Source organism: Somniosus microcephalus, chromosome 10 (assembly GCF_052327205.1).
Source record: "Somniosus microcephalus isolate GS21.2 chromosome 10, FLI_Smic_1.0, whole genome shotgun sequence".
NCBI lineage: Eukaryota > Metazoa > Chordata > Chondrichthyes > Squaliformes > Somniosidae > Somniosus > Somniosus microcephalus.
Genome location: NC_140996.1, coordinates 155,351,449 through 155,378,329, shown reverse-complemented (window position 1 = coordinate 155,378,329; position 26,881 = coordinate 155,351,449). Strand labels below are relative to the sequence as shown.

Genomic DNA, 26,881 nt, shown 5'->3' with positions numbered 1-26,881 from the left:
TACAGGGCCTTGGTGAGACCACACCTGGAGTACTGTGTGCAGTTTTGGTCTCCTTACCTAAGAAAGGATATACTTGCCATAGAGGAAGTGCAGCGAAGGTTCACCAGACTGATTCCTGGGATGGCAGGACTGTCGTATGAGGAGAGATTGGGTCGACTAGGCCTGTATTCACTAGCGTTTAGAAGAATGAGAGGGGATCTTGTGGAAACGTATAAAAATCTGACAGGGCTAGATAGACTGGATGCAGGGAGGATGTTTCCCCTGGCTGGGAGGTCTAAAATGAGGGGTCACAGTCTCAGGATAGAGGGTAGGACACTTAGGACTGTGATGAGGAGAAATTTCTTCACTCAGAGTGTGGTGAACCTGTGGAATTCTCTACCACAGAAGTCTGTGGAGGTCACGTCACTGAATATATTTAAGGAGGAGATAGATAGATTTCTAGACACAAAAGGCATCAAGGGGTATGGGGAGAGAGTGGGAATATGGTATTGAGATAGAGGGCTGGATTTTGATACTGGAGGCGTGTAGGAGGCGGGACTACAACTTTTGGGGTTGTAGTCCCGCCTCCATTGAGTTGTGGCCAACCCACTCAGTTTTCACTTGATTGACCTTGTTGAGCCCACCCAGCGGGCTCAGCAGGCAAATTAAGGGCCACCCAGCAACAGGTGACGTCACAGATTGACAAGAGCTTTTGACAGATGAAATATCAGCGCTTGACAGCTCTTTGAAGCTGTCAAAACACTGACAATCTGTACACTAATTAATTCCTTCCTCTCAGGCTGATTTAGAGATCTCTCCAGAACAGAAAGCTGAATGCTGCAACTTTTGACAGCTCGCGGCCATTCTGCTTTCTGTGCCGGTGAGATGAGGGACTCCCGAGACCTGAAGGAAGGAAGGCTGTAATGGTAATTAAACTTCTTTAAACACTTTACACACACCAAACACACTTACCTCTGCACTCATGCACCCATCACTCACCTGAACACCGGACATCTCGAACCCTCCAAGCCCTTCAGCCCGACGGTCCGCCTCGCTAACTTGGCGTGGTTTGGAGCCGTCGGGCAGCCCACATTTCAGGGCTAAAAATAGGGAATAGGCCAAAAACTGCCTGTTAACTACCTGTTAACAGGCAGTTAATTGGCACTAATCCCCTTCCCGCCTCGGGGAGGCGGCTCCCAGCACAGGTCGGGTATCCGCCTCCTTTGAAACTCGCATGGAGGCGGGTTCGGGGCAGGATGGGTTCGTGCCCCCCGATTTCATGATTTTAACCCCCCACCCGCCTCCAATCCTGCCTCCACAGCCCAATGAAAATCCTGCCCAGAGGATCAGCCATGATCATATTGAATGGCAGAGCAGGCTGAAAAGGCCAACTCCTGCTCCTATTTTTCTATGTTTCCATGTTTCTTTCTTAATCATTCAATTTCCAGATAGAACTGAACAGCATATCATCCAAATGGGGCACAGAAACATTTCTCCTTTAAGAATTTGTCTCTATACCAGGTCCCATTCATCATGTCAGGTTTTTCACCTCCCCTGTACATGTAGGCTGTGTTCTACAAACACATCTCAATATGCCAGTTGTCAATAATAGAAATTCATTATGCTGTTAGCATTTTTAAAACGGCTACTTGTGTAGTTTTGTTACAACAATATTTTCTCATAACAAGTGGAGAACCGGAATCATGGAAAATATGCAGACCATTTAATTTCTCAAATGACCCATACTTAAAAAGTAAACAGTTCTTTTATGTAAAATTTAGATAAATGCACCTGATATAAGCTACCAAATAAGTTACTGCTAAACATTCATGATTAATAATTGACGCTATCTATTGCATCAGGTAAATTAGTTGCAGAAATGTGTCAGTTAATGAAGTCGGCCAGCATTCACAGTATGAAGTAATTGAAATCCTGAAGATTTATGTTCCAAATTTCCAGTTATGGCAGAAGGATTACTTTGTACTAATTAAGCAATTTTTTTTTAACTGGTTAATGCACTCAGTCACTCCTGCTCCTCCTGGCCCACAAGCAGTGCTGGAAAAGCATTTACCTGCTTGATATAGCAGCTCCCATTTCCATGGAAACTTGGGAAACCCGGCCCACAGCCATTAAATTCAAATCAGGCTCCCAACGGCACTGTGGGAGCCTGATTCAAATATTGCAATGATGAAGTGTCCCGCCTCTCCAAGACGGGGCATGGACACAGACACGCCACGTAACCCACTGTGGTAATAATGCCACGTATATGGCGGGTTGGAGTCGCGTTGCGCGATTTTTAATTTTTAAACCCCACCCCCCACCCTCTCCTGCCCGTCATCGGGGGGGGGGTTAAAATTCCCCCCCACTAAGTCTGAAGTACTGAGTTTAATTTTAAGTAAAACAAAAGCTGATCTGCTTAATGATTGCCGATCTGCTAGCACAAAGGCTTATCAGTGCTAACTTGTGTAACAGTTTGCTTTGTTGGATTGTGTACATTGAGAGCAAGGGACAGGAGGAATTTTAAATATAAAATGGTTTGAAAGGGTTTTCTTCTTGTATTTGAGAGGAATGTTATTCCTTGGTTAGCACTCAGACAAGACCTGATGAATTGCTAATATTGCCAATACTTTTAAAAAAAACTCCTCATGAATAAGAGCTGTGATTTTTCAATGTATGCAGGGTGGGAAGACAGCAGATGCATGTTCCTGCCAACATGCAGCCTCACTGTGTTTCACAGGCTATCCACAGGACATTGACTGATTGGATAGGTTTACTGTCTAGAGGGAGATGGAAGCAGCTGTGTTGGAGGAGTACTTGGACAACTCTGAACAAAAATCACATGCATCAATGAAAAAGAAATGATCTGAAAATATGAGTCCTGATTTTAACTCTTGAGCAAGCGACGAGCGTAGGTCTGGCAATGCAGTGTCAAGCTTGCCCTGGCTTGCCAACGTGAGGCCCAGGCCATCTTAACTCCCGAGCCTCAATTATATACACCCATCTGAACTTGGCATCAATGACATGAGGCCGACAGACAAGAGTCAGGGGAGCACAGGAGGAGGCCACAGCCGGGGACCTGCAGGACCGGTCCCTGACAGCCAGGTAAGTGAATTGGGGTAGGGTGGGGCAGGACAGTAGGTGATCGCAATCAGGGCATGGGGGAAGGGAAGCCCAGGGCACAAAGGACCCTAGGTTTCCTTGTGGGGCCCAAAGGAGCACACCCGCTCCTCTTGGTCCACAAGGAAACAGTTAAAAATAAAATTTACTCACCTCTCTGCCCCTTTTCTGGGCCTGTGGCTCCATGGCGCCCAGTGTTCCTGATGATAGCGGCACCGGGTGCCAAATACAAGTTACAATGTTGTCGGAGTCTGAAATACGTCATTAGATGTCGTCTTTTGACTGTCAATGAGGCCCTCATCTGCCTAGGGAATGGGCCTTGTGCACTGCTCAAAACATGCCTATTATAATGTCGCGCGTGAGTGGCCTGAACCCGGTGAGTTGGACATTGCTCCAATTTTAACCCCCCGCATGCCTTGTACCGTATTCTATCATTAGATATTAGCTCAGTGAGAGGGCTGTGTAATACTCTGTGTTCTTGAGATTTTGACCAAAGATTTGATTTTGCTCTTTGTAATATCAGATTCTGTTTGTATCTCTTGTGGTTGTGATAGGTCACTGACTGCTTTGTGCACTACAAATGGCAACTTTTCATTGTTTGTGATCAAAACATTTAATACCTTTTGCCAATCTTTCACCTTTCTAGTCATTTCTTTCGCAATGTTGTTCCAACTCAGTGCACTATGTTTGTACCCATTTTTCCTGCATTTTGTGACTTTTACGACAATTGTCCTTGTACGCTGGTTTTAGTTTGTCTTGACATTCATTTGCTGAAGGTCCCTGAAGGTGGCAGGACATATTGAGAGAGTGGTTAGCAAAGCATATGGGATCTTGGGCTTCATAAATAGAGGTATTGAGTACAAAAGTAGAAAAGTTATGCTGAACCTTTATAAAGCGCTGGTTAGGCCACAACTGGAGTATTGTGTCCCGTTCTGGTCACCACACTTTAGGAAGGATGTGAAGGCCCTTGAGAGGGTGCAGAGGAGATTTACCAGAATGGTTCCGGGGATGGGGGATCTTAGCTACAAGGACAGGTTGGAGAAGCTGGATTTGTTTTCATTAGAGCAAAGGATGTTGAGAGGTGATTTGCTAGAGGTGTACAAGATTATGACGGGTTTGGATAGGCTAGACGGGAAAGTGTTCCCACTAGTTGATGGTACAAGGACTAGGGGACACAGATTTAAGGTTTTGGGCAAGAGATACAGGGGGGATGTGAGGGAAAACTTTTTTACGCAGCGAGTGGTGAGGACCTGGAACTCGCTGTCGACGGAAGTGGTGGAAGCAGAGACACTCAATGTTTTCAAGGGGAGACTGGATAGGCACTTGTGGGAAATAAACTTGCAGGGTTACGGGGGTAGAATGGGACTGACTGGATTGCTCTACAGAGAGCTGGCACGGACTCGATGGGCCGAATGAACTCCTTCTGTGCTGTTATGACTCTATGCTTCTTTATTTCTCATCACTTATCAGATCAAAAATTCTTGGTCTGCCTGAAACTTTTAACGCAAGTAACTTGAGCCTTCAGGATATTGTTAATTGTAATGGCTGTCCTACTGATATCTTTAGCAAACTTCAGAGCACCTCAAAGTCGTCTTAACTTCCATTTTACGACTTGCCAAATATCTGACTTCCTTATATTTCTGGAGATTACCATCCCAGTGAGTTGATCAAGGAAGGATGGAGAAGCAAGTATAGAAACAACTAATGACATTTCCAAGATATAGAAAAGAATAAACCTATTTGGTCAATCTTTCTATTATATATTATAAATAAATGTAAGTAAGTCACAACATTCCATTTCAAAATGCATTGAAAACTGCCTTTATGATATTTTTCCATTATTTGTTAATCTCCCATGGTGTTTCCTACAATACAACAGTAACTACACTTCAAAAGTACTTTATTGGTTGTAAAGTACTTTGGGACGTCCTGAGGACATGAAAGGATGCTATATAAATGCAAGTTCTTTCTCTTTCTTTCTATGGTGTTACCTTCAATTCAAGCCGGATCAGATGGCAAGGGGATAATTGGACCAAAACATCATCAGGAAGGGGAGCAGGAAGGAGAAGAATGAAGGGGCGGACTAGAGGAAGGAGAGGAGGGAAGGGGTGGGGAGCAGGGGATGTAGGGCAGAAGCTGTGGGGAACTACCTCAGTAGGGGGAGTTGGTAAAGTAGCTCAGTGGTTAGGTGGGTTTGCAAAAGTACCTCAGTGACGGGGCATCATGGTGTTACCTCTAGACTTGACTATTCCAACGCACTCCTGGCTGGCCTCCCACATTCTACCCTACGTAAACTTGAGGTCATCCAAAACTCAGCTGCTCATGTCCTAACTCGCACCAAGTCCCGTTCACCCATCACTCCTTTGCTCGCTGACCTACATTGGCTCCCGATTAAGCAGCGCCTCGATTTCAAAATTCTCATCCTTGTTTTCAAATCCCTCCATGGCCTCGCCCCTTCCTATCTCTGTAATCTCCTTCAGCCCCACAACCCCCCGAGATACCTGCGTTCCTCTAATTCTGCCCTCTTAAGCATCCCTGATTATAATCGCTCAACCATTGGTGGCTGTGTCTTCTGTTGCCTAGGCCCTAAGCGCTGGAATTCCCTGCCAAAACCTGACTGCTTCGCTACCTCTCTTTCCTCCTTTAAGACGCTCCTTAAAACCTATCTCTTTAACCAAGCTTTTGGTCACCTGCCCTAATTTATCCTTATGTGGATTGGTGTCAAATTTTTTGTCTTAAAATACTCCTGTGCAGCGCCTTGGGACATTTTACTATGTTAAAAGCACTATATAAATACAAGCTGTTGTTGTTACCAATAACAGTCTCCAATTTTTCAATAAATGAGGTGGTCCCAATATTTCTAACATTGAAGAGGGTCTGATATTTTACAAAATAGACTGGGTCTGATTTTATTATTTTTAATAAAATATGATTTTTAAAAATAGGCCCAGATTTTTTGAACACTGAGGAGATGCTGATACTTCAAGGCTGAAGCTTTGAAGTTTAAAAAAAACAGAGATGTTTAGTTGTAGTGGAGAGATTTCCTCATTTTGAATGGACACAAATTTCTCCAGGTTTATTCCCCAGATAAGGCCTTATTGTGTACTAACATTAGCAGAGCTTAACATTGAAAACCCCATCACAGGATTATGAGTTTTGCATGTAAGTATGAGTACTCGTATAATGGAATTATCCATAGTAGACATATAAGTTTTCAATACATTTTGAAATTGAATGTTGTGATCCAGTTACTGTTTTTAATATATATAATAGATATTTACTTGCAATCACTGTTGTGCCTTTAGGTGGCACTATGATAGGGACTTTTAAAGAAAGAAAGACTTACATTTATATAGTGCCTTTCACGACCACCAGACGTCTCAAAGCGCTTTACAACTAGTGAAGTACTTTTGGAGTGTAGTCACTGTTGTAATGTGAGAAAATGTTAAATCGTGACTAGTATTAGTAACACTTTTTAAGGTTAGTAACATTTGGCTGCATATAATGACACCAGTACCCCTGGCCAGAATGGAAGTGATTGGGTAATTCCCCCGTCAATCATGCCTTTGACTGTTAAATCAGGTAGAAGCCAGAATTAAAAATAAACCACTATCAGCCTGTATGTAATAGCAGAGTCTGGCCATTACATGTCGCTGCACAGTTGTAAATGCAAAGTTCTCACTTCCATCTGCAGCCTCAATCCCACCTTCAAAATAATTTTCTTTGATATGAAGAATTTTTCTATTCACTTTGAAAAATGTTCTTATTTTCAGATTTGTTTTATTAACACCCCTATTTCCCTCCTCCCCTTTGGGTGTAAACTCTTCATTTTTTTAACCTCCTGGCTGCCAGCAGAGGTGGGAGTGGAAGCCTGTAATTTTTTTATGCTACCCCCTATCTTAGACTTCTTTAACCCCTTCCCCCCACCCAGTTAACATGTTTTACCAGTTTATGTACACTCCTGTCTGAGATGTTGTATACCCACCTCAACCGTGATGTTTTAAAGACTGTTCTTTCCTGTTGCTCAAGTAGTTCCTTGTCCTTGCTCCCTCCACAACACCCAATATTCTTCCTATTCCTCTTCCCATTCTCCTCCTCTTCCCCATTAAATGCTGGAAACAGATTCATCGCAGTGGAGCCTATGTCCACTGGAAACTACTGTTCCAAGCCTGGTCTAAGGAGAAATATGTTTTGTAGAGTACATTTGCCAACTGTGATAGGTGAGGGTGGTACTCTGAGAATTTCTACTGTTTTTCAAATGTCATCATCCGTTTACCTTTGCCTAGGTCTGGTGTGAAGAGCTGGAGTTTGTATTAAATATCCCCTGTTGCATTTCATTTTTAGTACTGCATTGATATTGCTGTAATGACAACAACAACACCAAAACATTAAGAGTAGACCTACTGAAACACTGGCCGGAATTTTAATCCTTTGGCGGGTTGGGAGCGGGAGCTCGGAAGTGGTCGGGAAATCTGGGAAAATGGGAATTTAATGGTGGGGCCTGATTTGCATTTGAAACCTCTGATTCCCACCCGCAGCCAGCCAGATGGTGAGGTTGGCTGGCTACGGATGGTTAGGCCTGCTGCACGAGGCCACAAAGAGGGAGGGAGGGAATCACGAGGAGGCCGGGTGGTGATCGGGAGGGGGCGGGGGAGAGGAGGCCGGAAGATGATCGGGGGGGGAGCCGAGTCTGATCAGGGGGTCGGACTCAAACATTGGTAGGCCAGAGGAGCATGGGGGGGGGAGGCGGACTACATGGGGGGGGTTGGCAGAGAATGTCAGGGGCGGCCTTAACATCATCGTGGGGTGGGGTCGGGGGGGTGGGGGTGGGGGTGGAGGCCAGGAAGGCAATCGGAGGCCTGGTGGGGTGGATTGGAGGCCTCGTGGGGAGTCTCTGATCACGGGGGGCGGATTAGGCAGGGATGCTGGATGCAGGAGGTAAGTGTAAAGGCACTTACCTCCTGGATCCAGCAGTCCTCATCTACCATTACCTGTTGGGTTTCCCGAGGCCTGCAAAACCCGAGCAGCCACTGTTAAATTTAAAATGGTGGTTAAATCTGATGCACACCAGGCTCATTATAATATTTAAATGGACAAACCGCCTCCTGGGAGCAGGTTGCCCTGTCCCGCCTCCGTTAAAACCGGAAATGGGTAGGTTGGAGGCAGATTGGGATCGGGATTCAGATTTTTAACACTGTAACTTCCCACCTGACCCCAATCCACCCATTGTTTGGGGTTAAAATTCCCCCCACTATGACACGTCACATGAGTGGACCTGATTATAGTGGCTGCACATTTTGGACACAGCCTTTATCCAAAACTCTGGAACTCACTGTATGCAGTGCATGGCATTAATGCATGTTGTACAAATGCACAGTTGGGCAAAGAGTTTTGAAGGATGTTGGTGCACTTCAGGGTGTGCAGCCAGATGGCACAATTGAGGCAGGTTGCAAATTTCTCCCCGTAAATAAGGATGTGTGCTGAAAAGTAAACATAATTATGGCATAAAACTGCCACTCAAAAGTATGTTACACTGGTGGAGAAGAATAATTTGAGGTAAATGGACAACATCACAGGCTTTCTCAACAGAGTGTTTAACTTCATCTTTTCTTGAACTTTACAAGTCAACATCTCTTAATAAAAATCAAATCAAATCTGTCTTCTGTTGCTGAGCAGATGAAGAAGTGTTGCCCACTTTAAACTCATCTACTTTTGGTATGATTGTACAAAAATGAAAAATTTGCACAGCGCAGGTACACATATTAGTTGAATTTGTAGAATTGGCTCAAATTTATGTATTCTTTACTATTTATGATGATTAACATAAATAACAATACAATTTAGCTGAAATTTGTCTGTGCCATGAGCATCTGGTCTACAAGACTAATAGCAATTGCTAATTTTATCATGAAAACTAGATTTACAGAAAAATAATGAATCACTTTGTTTGGCAGTTTTATAAATGATGAGAATATAAAGAGTCTAGTTTCTTTCTGTCATTATGCTGCAGCATTGAAACTGAATGTTTTTATCCCCTTTTAATGCACACTCTGTGCTCCACAGTGGTACAAGAAACCAGATTACAACCTGTTCACGCCCTATTTGCGATATAGAAGGAAGAATCCTGACCAGCCCTTCTACATTCTTCATCCAAAATTTGTCTGGCAGCTTTGGGATATAATCCAGGAAAACACTCAGGAAAAAATACAGCCAAACCCTCCCTCCTCTGGCTTCATTGGTAAGTCTATCTTTCTTCTTTTCCAGAGTGTCGTACAGTACAATAAAGGACTAATGGAAACTCCAACTAGTTTCTTTGCAAACTGCACACACTTGGTTTTTACAAATGATGGTGGAAGTGAAAATGTAGTTGGATGTGGAAGAAAACAAATTTGTTTTGAAAAGTGAGAGGAACCTAAGGTGGATAAGTCACCCGACCATGATGGCAAGCACCCTACGCTGTTGAACAAAGTTAGAGAGGTGATATCAGAGTCTCTAACTACAATTTTTCAATTCTCCTAAAATATGCAAATTGTTCCATGGGGGAAAGTAGTTGATATTACACCCTTGTTCAGGAAAGGACAGAATACTAAATCAATTAACTATAGACCAGTTAGTCTAACCTCAGTTGTGGGCAAACTTTTAAAATCAATAATTCAAGATAAAATTTGTAAGAATTGGAAAGCAAAACTGTATTCGAAGAATGGGCTGCCTTTAAAGAGGAGTTGGTTCGGGTACAGTCGAGGTACATTCCCACAAGGGGGAAAGATAAGGCAACTAAAGCCAGAGCACCCTGGATGACGAAAGAGATAGAAAGTAAGATGAAGCAGAAAAAGGGGGTGTATAACAGATGTCAGGTTGAGAATACAAGTGTGAATCAGGCTGAATATAAAAAGTTTAGAGGGGAAGTGAAAAAGAAAATAAGAAGGGCAAAGAGAGTGTATGAGGATAGCTTGGCAGCTAACATACAAGGAAATTCAAAAGTCTTCTATAGGCATATAAATAATAAAAAGGTAGTAAGAGAAGGGGTGGGGCCAATTAGGGACCAAAAAGGAGACCTAGGCATGAAGGCAGAGGGCATGGCTGAGGTACTAAATGAGTACTTTGCATCTGTCTTTACCAAGGAAGAAGATGCTGCCAAAGTCATAGTGAAATAGGAGGTAGTGGAGTTACTGGGTGAGATAAACATTGATAAAGAGGAGGTACTAGAAAGGCTGGCTGTACTTAAAGTTGATAAGTCACCATGACCGGATGGGATGCATCCTAGGATACTGAAGGAGGTTAAGGAGGAAATTACGGAATACTGGCCATAATCTTCCAATCCTCCTTAGATACAGGGGTTGTGCCAGAGAACTGGAGAATTGCAAATGTTACATCCTTGTTCACACAAGGGTGTAAGGAGGGTGTAAGGAGAAACCCAGCAACTACAGGCCAGTCAGTTTAACCTCAGTAGTGGGGAAACTTTTAGAAACGATAATCAGGGACAACGTTAACAGTCACTTGGACAAGTGTAAATTAATTAAGGAAAGCCAGCATGGATTTGTTAAAGGAAAATCGTGTTTAACTAACTTGATCAAGTTTTTTGATGAGGTAACAGAGAGGGTTGATGAGGGCAATGCGATTGGTGTGGTATACATGGACTTCCAAAAGGCATTTGATAAAGTGCCACATAATAGGCTTGCCAGCAAAGTTGAAACCCATGGAATAAAAGGGACAGTGATAGCATGGATATGAAATTGGCTAAGTGACAGGAAACAGAGAGTAGTGGTGAACGGTTGTTTTTCAGACTGGAAGAAGGTATACAGTGGTGTTCCCCAGGGGTTGGTGCTAGGACCACTGCTTTTCTTGATATATATTAATGACTTGGCTGTGGGTGTACGGGGCACAATTTCAAAATTTGCAGATGACACAAAACTTGAAAGTATAGTGAACAGTGAGGAGGATAGTGATAGACTTCAAGGACACATAGACAGGCTGGTGAAATGGGTGGATGAAATTTAACGCAGAAAAGTGCGAAGTGATACATTTTGGTAGGAAGAATGAGGAGAGGCAATATAAGTTAAAGGGTACAATCCTAAAGGGGGTACATGAACAGAGAGACATGGGGGTATATGTGCAAAATCGTTGAAGGTGGCAGGGCAGGTTGAGAAAGTGGTTAAAAAATCATATGGGATACTGGGCTTCATAAATAGTCGCATAGAGTATAAAAGCAAGGAAGTTATGATGAACCTTTATAAGACATTGGTTCGACCTCAATAAAAACGTAGAACATAAGATGTAGGAGCAGGAGTAAGTCATTTGGCCCCTCGAGTCTGCTCCGCCATTCAATAAGATCATTGCTGATCTGATCTTGGCCTCAACTCCACTTCCCCGCCCGCTCCCCATAACCCTTGACTCCCTTACCTTTCAAAAATCTGTCTATCTCCACCTTAAATATATTCAATGACCCAGCCTCCACAGCTCTCTGGGGAATAGAATTCCAAAGATTCATGACCGTTTGAGAGAAGAAATTCCTCCTCATTTCCAATTTAAAAGGGTGCCCTCTTATTCTGAAATTACTGCCCCTAGTTCTAGATTCTCCCACGAGGGAAATCATGCTCTCTACATCTACCCTGTCAAGCCCCTTCAGAATCTTATATGTTTCAATAAGATCCCCTCTCATTCTTCTAAACTCCAGTGAGTATAGGCCCAACCTGCTCAACCTTTCTTCATAAGAAAACCCCTTCACCTCCGGAATTAACCTCATGAACCTTCTCTGAACTGCCTCCAATGCAATATATCCTTCCTTAAATAATGAGACCAAAACTGTACGCGGTACTCCAGGTGTGGTCTCACCAACGCCCTGTACAGTTGTAACAGGACTTCCCTACTTTTATACTCCATTCCCTTTGCAATAAAGGCCAACACTCCATTTGCCTTCCTAATTACTCGCTGTACCTGCATGCTAACTTTCTGTGATTCATGTACAAGGACCCCCAGATCCCTCTGTACCTCAGCATTTTGTAATCTCTCTCCATTTAAATAATAATTTGCTTTTTTATTTTTCCTACCAAAGTGGATAACCTCACACTTTCCCACATTAAACTCCACCTGCCAGATTTTTGCTCACTCACTTAGCCTGTCTATATCCCTTTGGAGATTCTTTTTGTCCTCCACACAATTTGCTTTCCCACCCATCATTGTATCATCAGCAAATTTGGCTACATTACACTCAATCCCTTCATCCAAGTCATTAATATAGATTGTAAATAGTTGAAGCCCCAGCACTGATCCCTGCGGCACCCCACTAGTTACAGTTTGCCAACCTGAAAATGACCCATTTATCCCGACTCTCTGTTTTCTGTCAGTTAGCCAAATCTCTGTCCAGGCTAATCTATTACCCCCAACCCTGTGAGCTCTTATCTTGTGTAGTAACCTTTTATGTGGCACCTTATCGAATGCCTTCTGGAAATCGAAATACACGACATCTACTGGTTCCCCTTTATCCACCTTTATCCTCAAAGAACTCCAGCAAGTTTGTCAAACATGATTTCCCTTTCATAAAACCATGCTGACACTGCTTGACTATATTATGATTTTCTAAATGTCCTGCTACCACTTCCTTAATGATGGACTCCAGCATTTTCCCAATGACAGATGTTAGGCTAACTGGCCGATAGTTGCCTGCTTTCTGTCTCCCTCCTTTCTTAAATAGGGGTATAACATTTGTAGTTTTCCAGTCCGCTGGGACCTCTCCAACTGGAGTATTGTGTCCAATTCTGGGCACCGCACTTTAGGAAGGATGTGAAGGCCTTAGAGAGGGTGCAGAAAAGATTTACAAGAATGATTCCAGGGATGAGGGACTTCAGTTACATAGATAGACTGGAGAAGCTGGGGTTGTTCTCCTTAGAGCAGAGAAAGATGAGAGGAGGTTTGATAGAGATATTCAAAATCATGAGGGGTCTAGACAGAGTAGGTAGAGAGAAGCTGTTCCCATTGGCAGAAGGGTTGAGAACCAGAGGACACAGATTTAAGGTGATTGGCAAAAGAATCAAAGGTGACATGAGGAAAAATGTTTTTACGCAGCGAGTGGTTAGGATCTGGAATGCACTGCCTGAAGGCAGACTGAATCACGGCTTTCAAAAGGGAACTGAAGGAAAAAATTTGCAGAGCTACAGGAAAAGGGCGGGGGAGTGGGACTAGTTTAAGTGCTCTTGCAGAGAGCCGGCATGGGCTCGACAGGCCGAATGGCCTCCTTCTGTGCTGTAACCATTCTATGATTCTATGAATTTAGAAATGCATGGTTAATCAGCAGGAACTTGTCAAAGACAAGTCATGTTTGACAAATCCAATAGAGTTTTTTGAAGAAGTGTCTGATTTGATAGATAAAGCGAATGCAGTAGACATAGGGTGTATGCATTTTTGAAGGCATTCAATAATGTGTCTCACAAGAAGCTAGTTAAAAAAATTCAGTCATATGGTGTAAAAGAAAATGCAGCAGCATGGATAGAAAGTTGGCTGATGGACAGGAAATGAAGAGTTAGGATTATTAGCTGTTGCTTAGACTGGAAAAGAGTTAGAAGTGGTGTATCCATGGGGCAGTGCTGGCTCCACTGTCTTTCTCTGTGTGTATATATAGATGATTTGGATGGTTATAGGGATCACAATCTTAAAATATGCTGATTAAAAAAATTATGAGGTTTGGCAAACAATGAGGAGGGACCAGTAATGCCAACTCACACGTGATTTCTCATGAAAACTCATCTCAACTCACGATCTCACGACTCCACTCGGAAAAATCATAATTTTATTTTCTCTTTCGGCCCCACCTCCTGTGTTTGGCTGCTGGGGACACGTGGGGTTGGGTCAAGGATTCTCAATGAGGGGTTCGCGGCCCCCTAGTGGTCCGTGAGAAGATTTCAGGGAGTTGCCGAGTTGGTTTGCCCCATAGCTACTGTCTCCCATTGGTGTTCCATTAGTGGTCTCCCCCCTGCTCCCTTGTGTTCTTGGAATGGTCTGAGATACAAAAGATTGTGCATGCACACATCGGACACTATTGCAACGTAGTTGGGTGAGTGGAGTTGAACTGCAGCATTTGAGTCACTGGCTTTTTCGTGATTTATCTGATCTTGGTAAGTGACTTGTTTTGCCTGAGCTTTGGTCTGCTGTTGTTTCTGAACTTGGGTCTTTTGTGTCGCGATCCCTCCAGTAAAAAATCACATTAGTGGGGCTGCCGGTCAAGTGTAGCTTATTTTTCATCACCTCCAGGTGTAGCGTACCTCTGGTTTCACATCGCCTGGGGCCTTTGGCTTCCTTTTATTTTAATTGACTTATTTAATTCTTTGACAATTATACATATTTTAGTGGCCAGCTGTGCCCACAGGGGACTCTGGAGACACATGAATGAGAATCAATGTGATCCAGAGATGGAGAACTGAAGAAAATCATTCACTATATCAGACAGTTTTATACTGTTGTGGCTGACAAATGTTGTTAGTTTTACAATTACTGGACTGTCAAACAGCAATGTGGTTGACTCTTAACTGCCCTCTGAAATGGCCTAGCAAGCCACTCAGTTGTATCAAACCGCTACAGAAAACAATAAGAATAAAACCGGACAGACCACCCGGCATTGGACACAACAAAGGCACACCCAGCCCAGTCGACCCTACAAAGTCCTCCTCACTAACATCTGGGGAATTGTGACAAGATTGGGAGAGCTGTCCCACAGACTAGTCAAGCAACAGCCTGACATAGTCAAACTCACAGAATCATACCTTTCAGCCAACATCCCAGACTCCTCCATCACCATCCCTGGGTATGTCCTGTCCCACCAGCAGGACAGACCCACCAGGGGTGGCGGCACAGTGGTATACAGTCGGGAGGGAGGGGTCCTGGGGGTTCTCAACATTTACTCTGGACCACATGAAGTCTCATGGCTTCAGGTCAAATATAGGCAAGGAAACCTCCTGCTGATTACCACCTACCACCCTCCCTCAGCTGGTGAATCAGTCCTCCTCCATGTTGAACAGCACTTGGATGAAGCACTGAAGGTAGCAAGGGCACAGAATGTACTCTGGGTGGGGGACATAGCTGCCAGACTGGGCCTGCTGCAGTTCGTGAGAGAACCAACACGAGGGAAAAACCTACTTGACCTCGTCTTCACCAATCTACCTGTCGCACATGCATCTGTCCATGACAGTATTGGTAGCAGTGACCACTGCACAGTCCTTGTGGAGATGAAGACCCATCTTCCCACTGAGGACACCCTCCATCATGTTGTGTGGCACTACCACAATGCTAAATGGGATAGATTCAGAACAGATCTAGCAGCTCAAAACTTGGCATCCATAAGGCGCTGTGGGCCATCAGCAGCAGAATTGTATTCCACCACAATCTGTAACCTCATGGCCTGGCATATCCCTCACTCTACCATTACCATCAAGCCAGGTGACCAACCCTGGTTCAATGAGGAGTGTAGAAGAGCATGCCAGGAGCAGCACCAGCCGCACCTCATATGAGGTGCCAACCTAGGGAAGCTGCAACACAGGACTAATTGCATGCTAAACAGCAGAAGCAGCATGCTATAGACAGAGATAAGCGATTCCACAATCAACGGATCAGATCAAAGCTCTGCAGTCCTGCCACATCCAGTCATGAATGGTGTCATAGAGTCATAGAGTCATAGAGTTATACAGCACAGAAAGAGGCCCTTCAGCCCATTGTGTCTGTGCCGGCCATCAAGCCCTGTCTATTCTAATCCCATTTTCCAGCACTTGGTCCATAGCCTTGTATGCTATGGCGTTTCAAGTGCTCATCTAATTGCTTCTTGAATGTTGTGAGGGTTCCTGTCTCTACCACCCTTTCAGGCAGTGAGTTCCAACCTCCTGGTGAAAAAGTTTTGCCTCAAATCCCCACTAAACCTCCTGCCCCTTACCTTGAAAATATGCCCCCTGGTTATTGACCCCTCTACTAAGGGGAAAAGTTCTTTTCTATCTACCCTATCTATGCCCCTCATAATTTTGTACACCTCAATCAGGTCCCCCCTCAGCCTTCTCTGCTCTAAGGAAAACAACCCCAGCCTGTCCCGTCTTTCTTCATAGCTGAAGTGCTCCAGCCCAGGAAACATCCTGGCAAATCTCCTCTGTACCCTCTCCAATGCAATCACATCCCTCCTATAGTGTGGTGACCAGAACTGCACACAGTATTCCAGCTGTGGCCTAACTAACGTTTTGTACAGCTCCATCATAACCTCCCTGCTCTTCTATTCTATGCCTCGGCTAATGAAGGCAAGTATCCCATATGCCTTTTTAACCACCTTATCTACCTGTCCTGCTGCCTTCAGGGATTTATGTACATGCACATCAAGGTCCCTCTGATCCTCTGTCCTTCCTAGGGTCCTACCATTCATTGTGAATTCCCTTACCTTGTTTGTCCTCCCAAAATGCATCATCTCACACTTTTCAGGGTTAAATTCCATTTGCCACTGTTCTGCCCATCTAACCATCCCACCTATATCGTCCTGTAGCCTGAGGCTTCCCTCCTCACTATTTACCACTCCACCAATTTTCGTGTCATCTGCGAACTTACTGATCATACCTCCTACATTCATATCTAAATTATTAATGTACACTACAAACAGCAAAGGACCAGCACCGATCCCTGCAGTACACCACTGGACATAGGCTTCCAGTCACAAAAACAACCTTCGACCATCACCCTCTGCCTCCTGCCACTAAGCCAATTTTGGATCCAATGTGCCAAATTGCCCTGGATCCCATGGGCTCTTACCTTCTTGACCAGTCTCCCATGTGGGACTTTGTCAAAAGCCTTACTGAAGTCCATGTAGACTACATCAACTGCACTACCCTCATCCACACACCTAGTCATCCCCTCGAAAAATTCAATCAAATTGGTCAGACATGATCTCCCCCTGACAAAGCCATGCTGACTATCCCCAATTAATCCCTGCCTCTCCAAGTGGAGACTAAGGCCTAGAAATTCGGTAGGCTTAGCGCCGCATTTGAGGCGCTAGAGGGCCTAGCGCCGGAGTTATGGCCAGTTGAGAAATTCCCTGGGGCCCTAAATCGGCGTTGCACCGGTAGCGCTGCGCCGGCACCGATGACGTCATCGGTGTGCGCAGTGTCCCGGTTGCCGTGGTAACCCGGCCCCAAGCCGAAATTCAGTTGCGCCCGCCTCGCCCGTGGCAGGCGCAACTAAGACTCTGGCAACAGAGTCTTCCCCCAGTGTGCGCCGGCGCATAAAGGTGGAGCGGCGGCCGGCCGCGTTCCCGGCGGCCGCCTGCCCGCACCTCCCTTCCCGGACTCCTGCATTCCCCCCCGCGGCCCTGATCAGTGTCTCATGCGAGCCCGGCACTTCCCCGAGGTGCCGGGCTCAGATGTCGGGTCAATCCGCCGGACAGTTGTCGGCTGCAGGCAGCTCCTCCTTAACAGGAGGAGGAGGCCTGCAGTTCCCCCGCCTGCCGCACCGCATCAGGTGCCGCAGCGGGGGATTAGCGCCGGGAAACCCAAGTTCACGCCCGTTTTGAGGCGCTAAAGGAGGGTTTTAGCGCCCGCCGCCATCTGGGCCCGGCGCACCCGAATTTTCGTCGGGCGCTGCCGCATTACCGCTGGCGCAAACTTTCTGGCGCTACAGCCCTGGCAAGACCAGAACCCAATTTCTAGGCCTAATTCTGTCCCTCAGAATGTTTTCCAATAATTTTCCTATCACTGATGTTAGGCTCACTGGCCTGTAATTCCCTGGTTTATCCCTACCACCCTTCTTGAACAATGGTACTACATGGTGGACAATTAAACAACTAACAGGAGAAGGAGGCTCCATAAACATCCCCATCCTCAATGATGCAGGAGCCCAGCACGTGAGTGCAAAAGATAAGGCTGAAGGGTTCACAACCATCTTCAGCCAGAAGTGCTGAGTGGATGATCCATGTCAGGCTCCTCCTGAGGTCCCCCCATCACAGAAGCCAGTCTTCAGCCAATTCAATTCACTCCACGTGATATCAAGAAATGGCTGTGTGATGAAATATATGCCTTCATCAGCCCATGTGTTTTACCTGCTTGTATTGTGTGAACCGCCCCCTTTTGTTCCTATTGTGTGTATTGGCTACGCCCCTGTCTTTTGCCATATAAAGGTCTCAAGAGCTGTATGAGTCATTCCTACCAGACGAACCCAATGTGGGAAGACCTGCAATGCTGCAATGTTCTTAGTGATTAAAAGCCTTCAGTTGAATCCTTGTTTTTGAGTTATTGACGGCGTATCAGGCTGAGCGCACTGGATACAGCAAAGGCTATGGGTCCCGACAACATCCCGGCTGTCATGCTGAAGACTTGTGCTCCAGAACTAGTCCGCCTCTAGCCAAGCTGTTCCAGTACAGCTACAACACTGGCATCTACCCAACAATGTGGAAAACTGCCCAGGTATGTCCTGTCCACAAAAAGCAGGACAAATTCAATCCAGCCATTTACCACTCCATCAGTCTACTCTCAATCATCAGCAAAGTGATAGAAGGTGTTGTCGACAATGCTATCAAGCATCACTTACTCACCAATAACCTGCTCACCGACACTCAGTTTGGGTTCTGCCAGGACCACTCGACTCCAGAACTTATTACAGCCTCGGTCCAAACATGGACTAAAGAGTTGAATTCCAGAGGTGAGGTGAGAATGACTGCCCTTGACATCAAGGCAGCATTTGACTGAGTGTGGCATCAAGCTGAAGTCTGGGAGAAAACTCTTCATTGGTTGGAATCATACCTAGCACAAAGGAAGTTGGCTGTGGTTGTTGGAGGTCATTCATCTCAATCACATGACATCACTGCAGGAGTTCCTCAGGGCAGTGTCCTAGGCCCAACCATCTTCAGCTGCTTCATCAATGACCTTCTCTCCATCATAAAGTCAAAAGTGGGGATGTTCGCTGATGATTGCACTGTTTTCAGTTTCATTCACAACTCCTCAGATAATGCAGCAGTCCATGCCCGCATGCAGCAAGACCTGGACGCCATTCAGGCTTTGGCTGATAAGTATCAAGTAACATTCGTGCCATACAAGTGCCAGGCAATGACTATCTCCAACAAGAGTCTAACCCCTGCCCCTTGATATTAAACGGCATTACCACTTCCGAATCCCCCACCATCAATATCCTGAGTGTCACCATTGATCAGAAATTTAACTGGACCAGCCACATAAATGCTGTGGCTACAAGAGCAGGTCAGAGGCTGGGTATTCTGTGGTGAGTGTTTCTCCTCCTGACAAAGCCGGATACCCCCCAAACCCTTTCCACCATCTACAAGGCACAAGTCAGAAATGTGATGGAATACTTTCCACTTGCCTGGATGAGTGCAGCTCCAACAACACTCAAGAAGCTCACCACCATCCAGGACAATGCAGCCCACTTGACTGGCACCCCATCCACCACCTTAAATATTCACTCCCTCCACCACCGGCACACCGTGGCTGCAGTGTGTGCCATCTACAAGATGCACTGCAGCAACTCACCAAGGTTTCTTTGACAGCACCTCCCAAACCCGCGACCTCTACCACCTAGAAAGACAAGGGCAGCAGACGCATGGGAACACCATCACCTCGAAGTTCCCCTCCAAGTCACACACCATACTGACTTGGAAATATATCGCCGTTCCTTCCTCGTCACTGAGTCAAAATCCTGGAATTCCCTCCCTAACAGCACTGTGGATGTACCTTCACCACAGGGACTGCAGTGGTTCAAGAAAGTGGCTCACCAACACCTTCTCAAGGGCAGTTAGGGATGGGCAATAAATACTGACCTTGCCAGTGATGCCCACATCCCAGGAACGAATAAAAAAAATTATTACCCAAGCGACCGCACAAACCCTGCATATATCGCCACCAAAACCGGAGCTATGTTAAAGCTTTTGTGTTCCTGTCCAAACATGTGTATTGATGCAGCTGCCCAGAGAAAATTCAGAGAAGAGCTGACAAAGGTGCTGAAATCCTCCTGGACAATGATTATAATATTTCTTAAAAATGGAAGAAATACGAACTAGAGCTCCCTTTGGAACATTAAAATTTGCTTTTAGCTCCTATTCCAGCTTAGGCTGGGGTTCTTTCTCCTTATAGTTGCATGAAGATGGTACTTGTAAAAACTCACAGGTTCGCAACTATATTAGTCGACCAATTTTTGTTGGTAATAATAAGTGAGAAAAAAGCTACCTAGGAAGCGCGTGTGGAAAAATCGCTTGTTGCAGAAAATTGGAACGTAGACCTGGGAAAGGTATTGTTCTCAGAACCTTTTATCACAGCGACCACATTCCCTCACTCGAGACAAGGGCACACAGTTTCTGTATGAAAAGATTAATGTTTAAATTTAAAAACATTTTTAAAACTTGCTCGTTTGGTGTGTAGCTAATAGCAAGCAGCAGGGCTTTATTAATTGCCCTTGTCATTCAACCTACTGAGGCGGTGCAGCAATTTAGCGGGGCTTGTTTTTTTTTAGTTTTAATTATTAAATGTGATCCTTCCCCCCCCCCCCTCCACCCTGAGTCATTTACTAACAGTTTGTAATAAAGTCTGTCCTGACTTTTTTTTAAATGCTCATATATCAGTGCAAAATCGTGCAGATACACTGCTGTAAGATATGGATCGGGCGGGAAAGTGGAGTTGAGGGCCAGGAGCTGCCATGATCATATTGAATGGCAGAGCAGGCTCCAGGGGCCGTATGGCCTACTTCTGCTCCTAATTATGTTGTTATGTCAGTAATCGGTTAGTGATGGCCGAATGCGCTTCCTGTCTGGGAGCAAAGGTCGCAGAATGAGATTCCTGTCCGAGAGCAAAGGTCACCGAGGGGTCGGATTGGGGAAAAAACAGCAACTCATGATATCTATACGAAATCTTATGATTTTTAAGTGTTTGTCTCCTGATTTTATGTCGGTGAGGTTAGAAACATAGATGATAGGAGCAGGAGTAGGCCATTCGGCCCTTCGAGCCTGCTCCGCCATTCAATGTGATCATGGCTGATCATCCAAATTCAGTACCCTGTCCCTGCCTTTTCCCCATATCCCTTGATCCCTTTAGCCTCAAGAAATATATCCAACTCTTTCTTGAATATATTTAATGAACTAGCCTCCACCGCCCTCTGTGGCAGAGAATTCCACAGGTTCACCACTCTGGGTGACGAAATTCCTCCTCATTTCAGTCCTAAATGGCTTACCCCTTATCCTTAGACTATGACCCCTGGTTCTGGACTCCCCGGCCATCAGAAACATCCTTCCTGCATCTAGTCTGTCCAGACCTGACAGAATTTTATAGGTTTCGATGAGATCCCCTCTCAATCTTCTAAACTCCAGTGAGTATAAGCCCAATCGACACAATCTCTCCTCATACGTCATTCCTGCCATCCCAGGTATCAGCCTGGTGAATCTTCGCTGCACTCCCTCCATGGCAAGAACGTCCTTCCTCAGGTAAGGTGACCAAAACTGCACACAATATTCAAGGTGCGGTCTCACCAAGGCCCTGTACAACTGTAGCAAGACATCCTTGTTCCTGTACTCGAACCCTCTTGCTACGAAAGCCAACATACCATTTGCCTTCTTAACCGCCTGCTGCACCTGCATGCTTACCTTCAGCGACTGGTGCACAAGGACACCCAGGTCTCTTTGCACTTCCCCTTCTCCCAATCTATTGCCATTCAAGTAATAATCTGCCTTCCTGTTTTTGCCACCAAAGTGGATAACCTCACATTTATCCACATTATAGTGCATTTGCCATGTTTCTGCCCAATCACCCAACCTGTCCAAATCGTACTGGAGTTTCCCGACATCCTCCTCGCAGCTTACCCTCCCGCCCAGCTTTGTGTCGTCTGCAAATTTGGAGATATTACATCCAATTCCCTCGTCCAGATCATTAATATATATTGTGAACAGCTGGGGTCCTAGGACCGATCCTTGCGGTACCCCACTAGTCACTGCCTGCCACTCGGAAAACGACCCGTTTATTCCAACTCTTTGCTTTCTGTCCGCCAACCAGTTCTCTATCCAAGTCAATACCTTGCCCCCAATCCCACGTGCCTTAATTTTGCACGCTAATCTCTTATGTGGGACCCTATCGAAAGCCTTCTGAAAGTCCAAATACACCACATCCACTGGTTCTCCCTTATCTATTTTACCAGTTACATCCTCAAAAAATTCCAGTAGATTAGTCAAGCATGATTTACCTTTTGTAAATCCATGTTGACTTTGTCCGATCCTGTCACTGCTTTCCAAGTGCTCTGCTATTACATCTTTTATAATAGAGTCTAGCATTTTCCCCACTACCGATGTCAGGCTTACCAGTCTATAATTCCCCGCTTTTTCTCTACCACCTTTTTTGAATAGTGGGGTAACATTAGCTACCCTCCAATCCATGGGTACCGTTCCAGAGTCTATCGAGTTCTGGAAGATGACCAGTAATGCATCTACTATCTCTAGGGCCACTTCCTTAAGTACCCTGGGATGTAGACCATCAGGCCCTGGGGATTTATCGGCCTTCAGTCCCATCAATTTTCCTAACACCATTTTCCTACAAATACTGATTTCTTTCAGTTCCTCTCTTTCATCAGACCCTATGTTCCCGGCATCTCTGGGAGGTTATTTGTGTCCTCCTTTGTGAAGACAGAACCAAAGTATGTATTTAGTTGGTCTGCCATTCCCATTATAAATTCCCCTGATTCTGACTGTAAGGGATCTATGCTTGACTTCACCAATCTTTTTCTCTTCACATATCTATAAAAGCTTTTAGTCAGTTTTTGTGTTCCCTGCCAACTTACTCTCATATTCTATTTTCCCTTTCTTAATTAATCCCTTTGTCCTCCTTTGTTGACTCCTAAACTGCTCCCAATCCTCAGGATTATTGCTTTTTCTAGCCAATTTATATGTCCTCTTCTTGGATCTTATGCTATCCCTAATTTCCCTTGTTAGCCACGGTTGAGTCACCTTTTTTGTTTTATTTTTATGCCAAACTGGGATGAACAAATTCTGTAGCTCATCCATTCGGTCTTTGAATGTTTGCCATTGCCTATCCACCGTCAACCCTTTGAGCGCCATTCCCCACTCAATCCTATCCAACTCGCCCCTCAGACCATCGTAGTTTCCTTTTTTTAAATTGAGACCCTTGTCTCTGAGTCAACAATACTGAGGGACTGTAAAAGACTTCAGGAAGAAAGAGCAACAGAATGGGTAGACAGATGGCAAATGAAATTTAACATAGATAAGTGTGAGGTAAAAAACAAGGAATGGGAGTATATACTTTATGGAAAGTCACTGAAGGATGTGGATGAACAGAGAGGCCGAAGGGTTCAAATACATAATTCCCAAAAATGCGAGTGCATTTAGATAAAGCCATACAAAAATACCTAACCGCATTTTTGGTATGATACATAGCTGTATAGAGTGCAAGACTAAAAAGGTAATGAGGAATTTATACAAATATTAGTTAGGCCACAGTTAGAGTACTGTATGTAGATTATAGAAATGGTATTAAAGCCATAGTATAATGTAAATTTACCAGGCTGATGCCAGGGAAGGGAACCTATAATTATGAGGAGAGACTTGAGATACTGGGGCTATTCCCATTGATGCAGGGAAGGCTAAGAGGAGATTTAATGGAGATTTTTTTGAAATTATGCAGAGTTTTGATAGAGTGAATAGGAAAACACTAGTTCCTCTAGTTGGATCTGAAGGTGTATACTGAACCCAACCAAATTTATCACTCGGGCCATGGATACATCCCATTTGACATCTACTAACTCTGCAAGCAAATATCCTATCAGGTAGGTTGGTTCCAATTGGTTAAGAGGCAGGAAGCTTGCCAATGCTCTGTAGTGGGTAAGCTGCATATAGTTTTAGCTGGTAAAGCTCTAATAGTAGCGCTGCACCACTTTTTAAAAAATGTATTCATTCACGGGATGTGGGCGTTGCTGGCAAGGCCAGCATTTATTACCCATCCCTAATTGCCCTTGAGAGTCCCAAAGCCTTGGTGCCTGTCAATCTGTACCAGTGTCCTTTGAGATGTGCCCCTAAAGGGAAGAGAGTGTGCACTCCATATTGGACAAACGGAGTAGATTTTTCAGGATGTTGTTTTTCTCTGTTGTGAAGAAACCCATCATGCTTAAAACCTTCAAACCAAAATCCATAAATGAATAAAATATAGAAACATAGAAACATAGAAGATAGGAGCAGGAGTAGGCCATTTGGCCCCTCGAGCCTGCTCCGCCATTCAATGCGATCATGGCTGATCATCCACATTCAGTACCCTGTCCCTGCTTTCTCCCCATATCCCTTGATCCCTTTAGCCTTAAGAAATATATCCAACTCCTTCTTGAATATATTTAATGAATTGGCCTCTACTGCCTTCTGTGGTAGAGAATTCCACAGGTTCACCACTATCTGGGTGAATAAATTCCTCCTTATTTCTGTCCTAAATGGCCTACCCCTTATCCTTAGACTGTGACCCCTGGTTCTGGACTCCCCGACCATCGGGAACATCCTTCCTGCATCTAGTCTGTCCAGTCCTGTCAGAATTTTATAAGTTTCAATGAGATCCCCTCTCATTCTTCTAAACTCCAGCGAGTACAAGCCCAATCGACCCAATCTCTCCATATACGTCATTCCTGCCATCCCAGGTATCAGCCTGGTGAATCTTCGCTGAACTCCTTCCATGGCAAGAACATCCTTCCTCAGATAAGGCGACCAAAACTACACACAATACTCAAGATGTGGTCTCACCAAGGCCCTGTACAACTGCAGCAAGACATCCTTGTTCCTGTACTCAAACCCTCTCGCTACGAAGGCCAACATACCATTTGCCTTCTTAACCGTCTGCTGCACCTGCACGCTTACCTTCAGCGACTGGTGCACAAGGACACCCAGGTCTCGTTGCACTTCCCCTTCTCCCAACCTATTGCCATTCAGATAATAATCTGTCTTCCTGTTTTTGCCACCAAAGTGGATAACCTCACATTTATCCATGTTATATTGCATCTGCCATATTTCTGCCCAGTCACCCAACCTGTCCAAATCATCCTAGAGTTTCTCGGCATCCTCCTCACAGCACACATGCCCACCCAGCTTTGTGTCATCTGCAAATTTGGAGATATTACATCTAGTTCCCTTGTCTAGATCATTAATATATATTGTGAATAGCTGGGGTCCAAGGACTGATCCCTGCGGTACCCCACTAGTCACTGCCTGCCACTCGGGAAAAGACCCGTTTATTCCAACTCTTTGCTTTCTGTCTGCCAACCAGTTCTCTATCCAAGTCAATACCTTGCCCCCAATCCCATGTGCCTTAACTTTACATGCTAATCTCTTATGCGGGACCTTATCGAAAGCCTTCTGAAAGTCCAAATACACCACATCCACTGGTTCTCCCTTATCTATTTTACCAGTTACATCCTCAAAAAATTCCAGTAGATTAGTCAAGCACGATTTACCTTTTATAAATCCATGTTGACTTTGTCCGATCCTGTCACTGTTTTCCAAGTGCTCTGCTATTACATGTTTTATAATGGTCTCTAGCATTTTCCCCACTACCGATGTCAGGCTTACCGGTCTATAATTCCCCGTTTTCGCTCTACCACATTTTTTGAATAGTGGGGTAACATTAGCTACCCTCCAATCCATGGGTACTGTTCCAGATTCCATCGAATGTTGGAAGATGATCAGCAATGCATCTACTATAATTATATTGCATAGAATTTACAGTCCATGCTGGTGTTTATGCTCCACTAATTAAATTGTACAATATAAAACTCACCTTTTCCACAGCTAAGATTGTCTGACATTTATTAATTGGGAGGTTACACCAGTTTATCATCTTTTTGTATTTTACATGAAAAGATTACCTAATTCACTTGTGAATATTGGCCTAGGGTTCGGGCACACGACCTGCCAAACTGCCAATGCCACAAGGGCAGTTCGGGATGACTGTCCCTGTCATTTCCTCCATCCCCCACACCTTAATCATCACCATAGTCTGCACTCATTGCACCTGTCACCCCCACCCCCCAACTCTCTCCTGGCAAGGTCATGATTAGTAAGTTTCTGTGTGGGAAATTGCAGCTAAGAACTTCACAGGGTGGCAGTTGTGGTTAGCGATGTTCATATACGAGTGCACAACACATTCTTACTACCTTCTGTGTAATATTTTTATCCGTTTGGTTAATTCCCATGTAAAAATAATGCATGTGGGAATGTATTCCAAGTGTGTTAAGTATTCATACTTGAACTTTGCTTATTAGAACTTCTCCCCTGCAAAATTCCCAACTACAATTTCCCACATGTGGAAGGCCCTTCAGCCCATTTGATCTTCAGCTTTCCGAAATAGAACCGAAAATACCAAATTCCTGTTTGACTTGCCGCCTTCTTTTTATTCTCAGAATGTGAGCATCGCTGGCAAGGGTGGGATTTATTGCCCATCCCGGGTTGCCCTGAGAAGGTGATGGTGAGCCTTTTACTGAACCACTGCAGTCCATGTGCTCATGGTCTTGTTATTCTTTTTAGTGGTTTAATACAAACGAGTGGCTTGCTAGGCCACTTACATAAGAACATAAGAAATAGGAGCTGGAGTAGGCCATTCGGCCCCTTGAGCCTGCTCCGCCATTCAATAAGATCATAGCTGATCTACTACCTCAATTTCACTTTCCTCCACTATCCCCATATCCCTTGATTCCCTTAATATTCAAAAATCTGTCGATCTCTCTCTTGAATATACTCAACGACTGAGTCTCCACAGCTCTCTAGGGTAGAGAATGCCAAAGATTCACCACCCTCTGAGTGAAG

The 26,881-nt window shown here is 44.8% G+C and overlaps 1 protein-coding gene across 3 annotated transcripts in view; it reads left to right on the top strand.

The window, feature by feature from the left end:
* The window catches only part of LOC147111781 (beta-galactoside alpha-2,6-sialyltransferase 2-like), a 245,835-nt gene that overhangs the window by 206,517 nt on the left and 12,437 nt on the right, over window positions 1-26,881 (top strand). For all 3 annotated transcript variants that reach the window (XM_085999005.1, XM_085999007.1, XM_085999006.1), the window contains one exon: window positions 9,160-9,334. In XM_085999005.1, coding sequence (XP_085855131.1) covers window positions 9,160-9,334 — 175 coding nt within the window. The remainder of the gene's footprint in view (window positions 1-9,159; window positions 9,335-26,881) is intronic.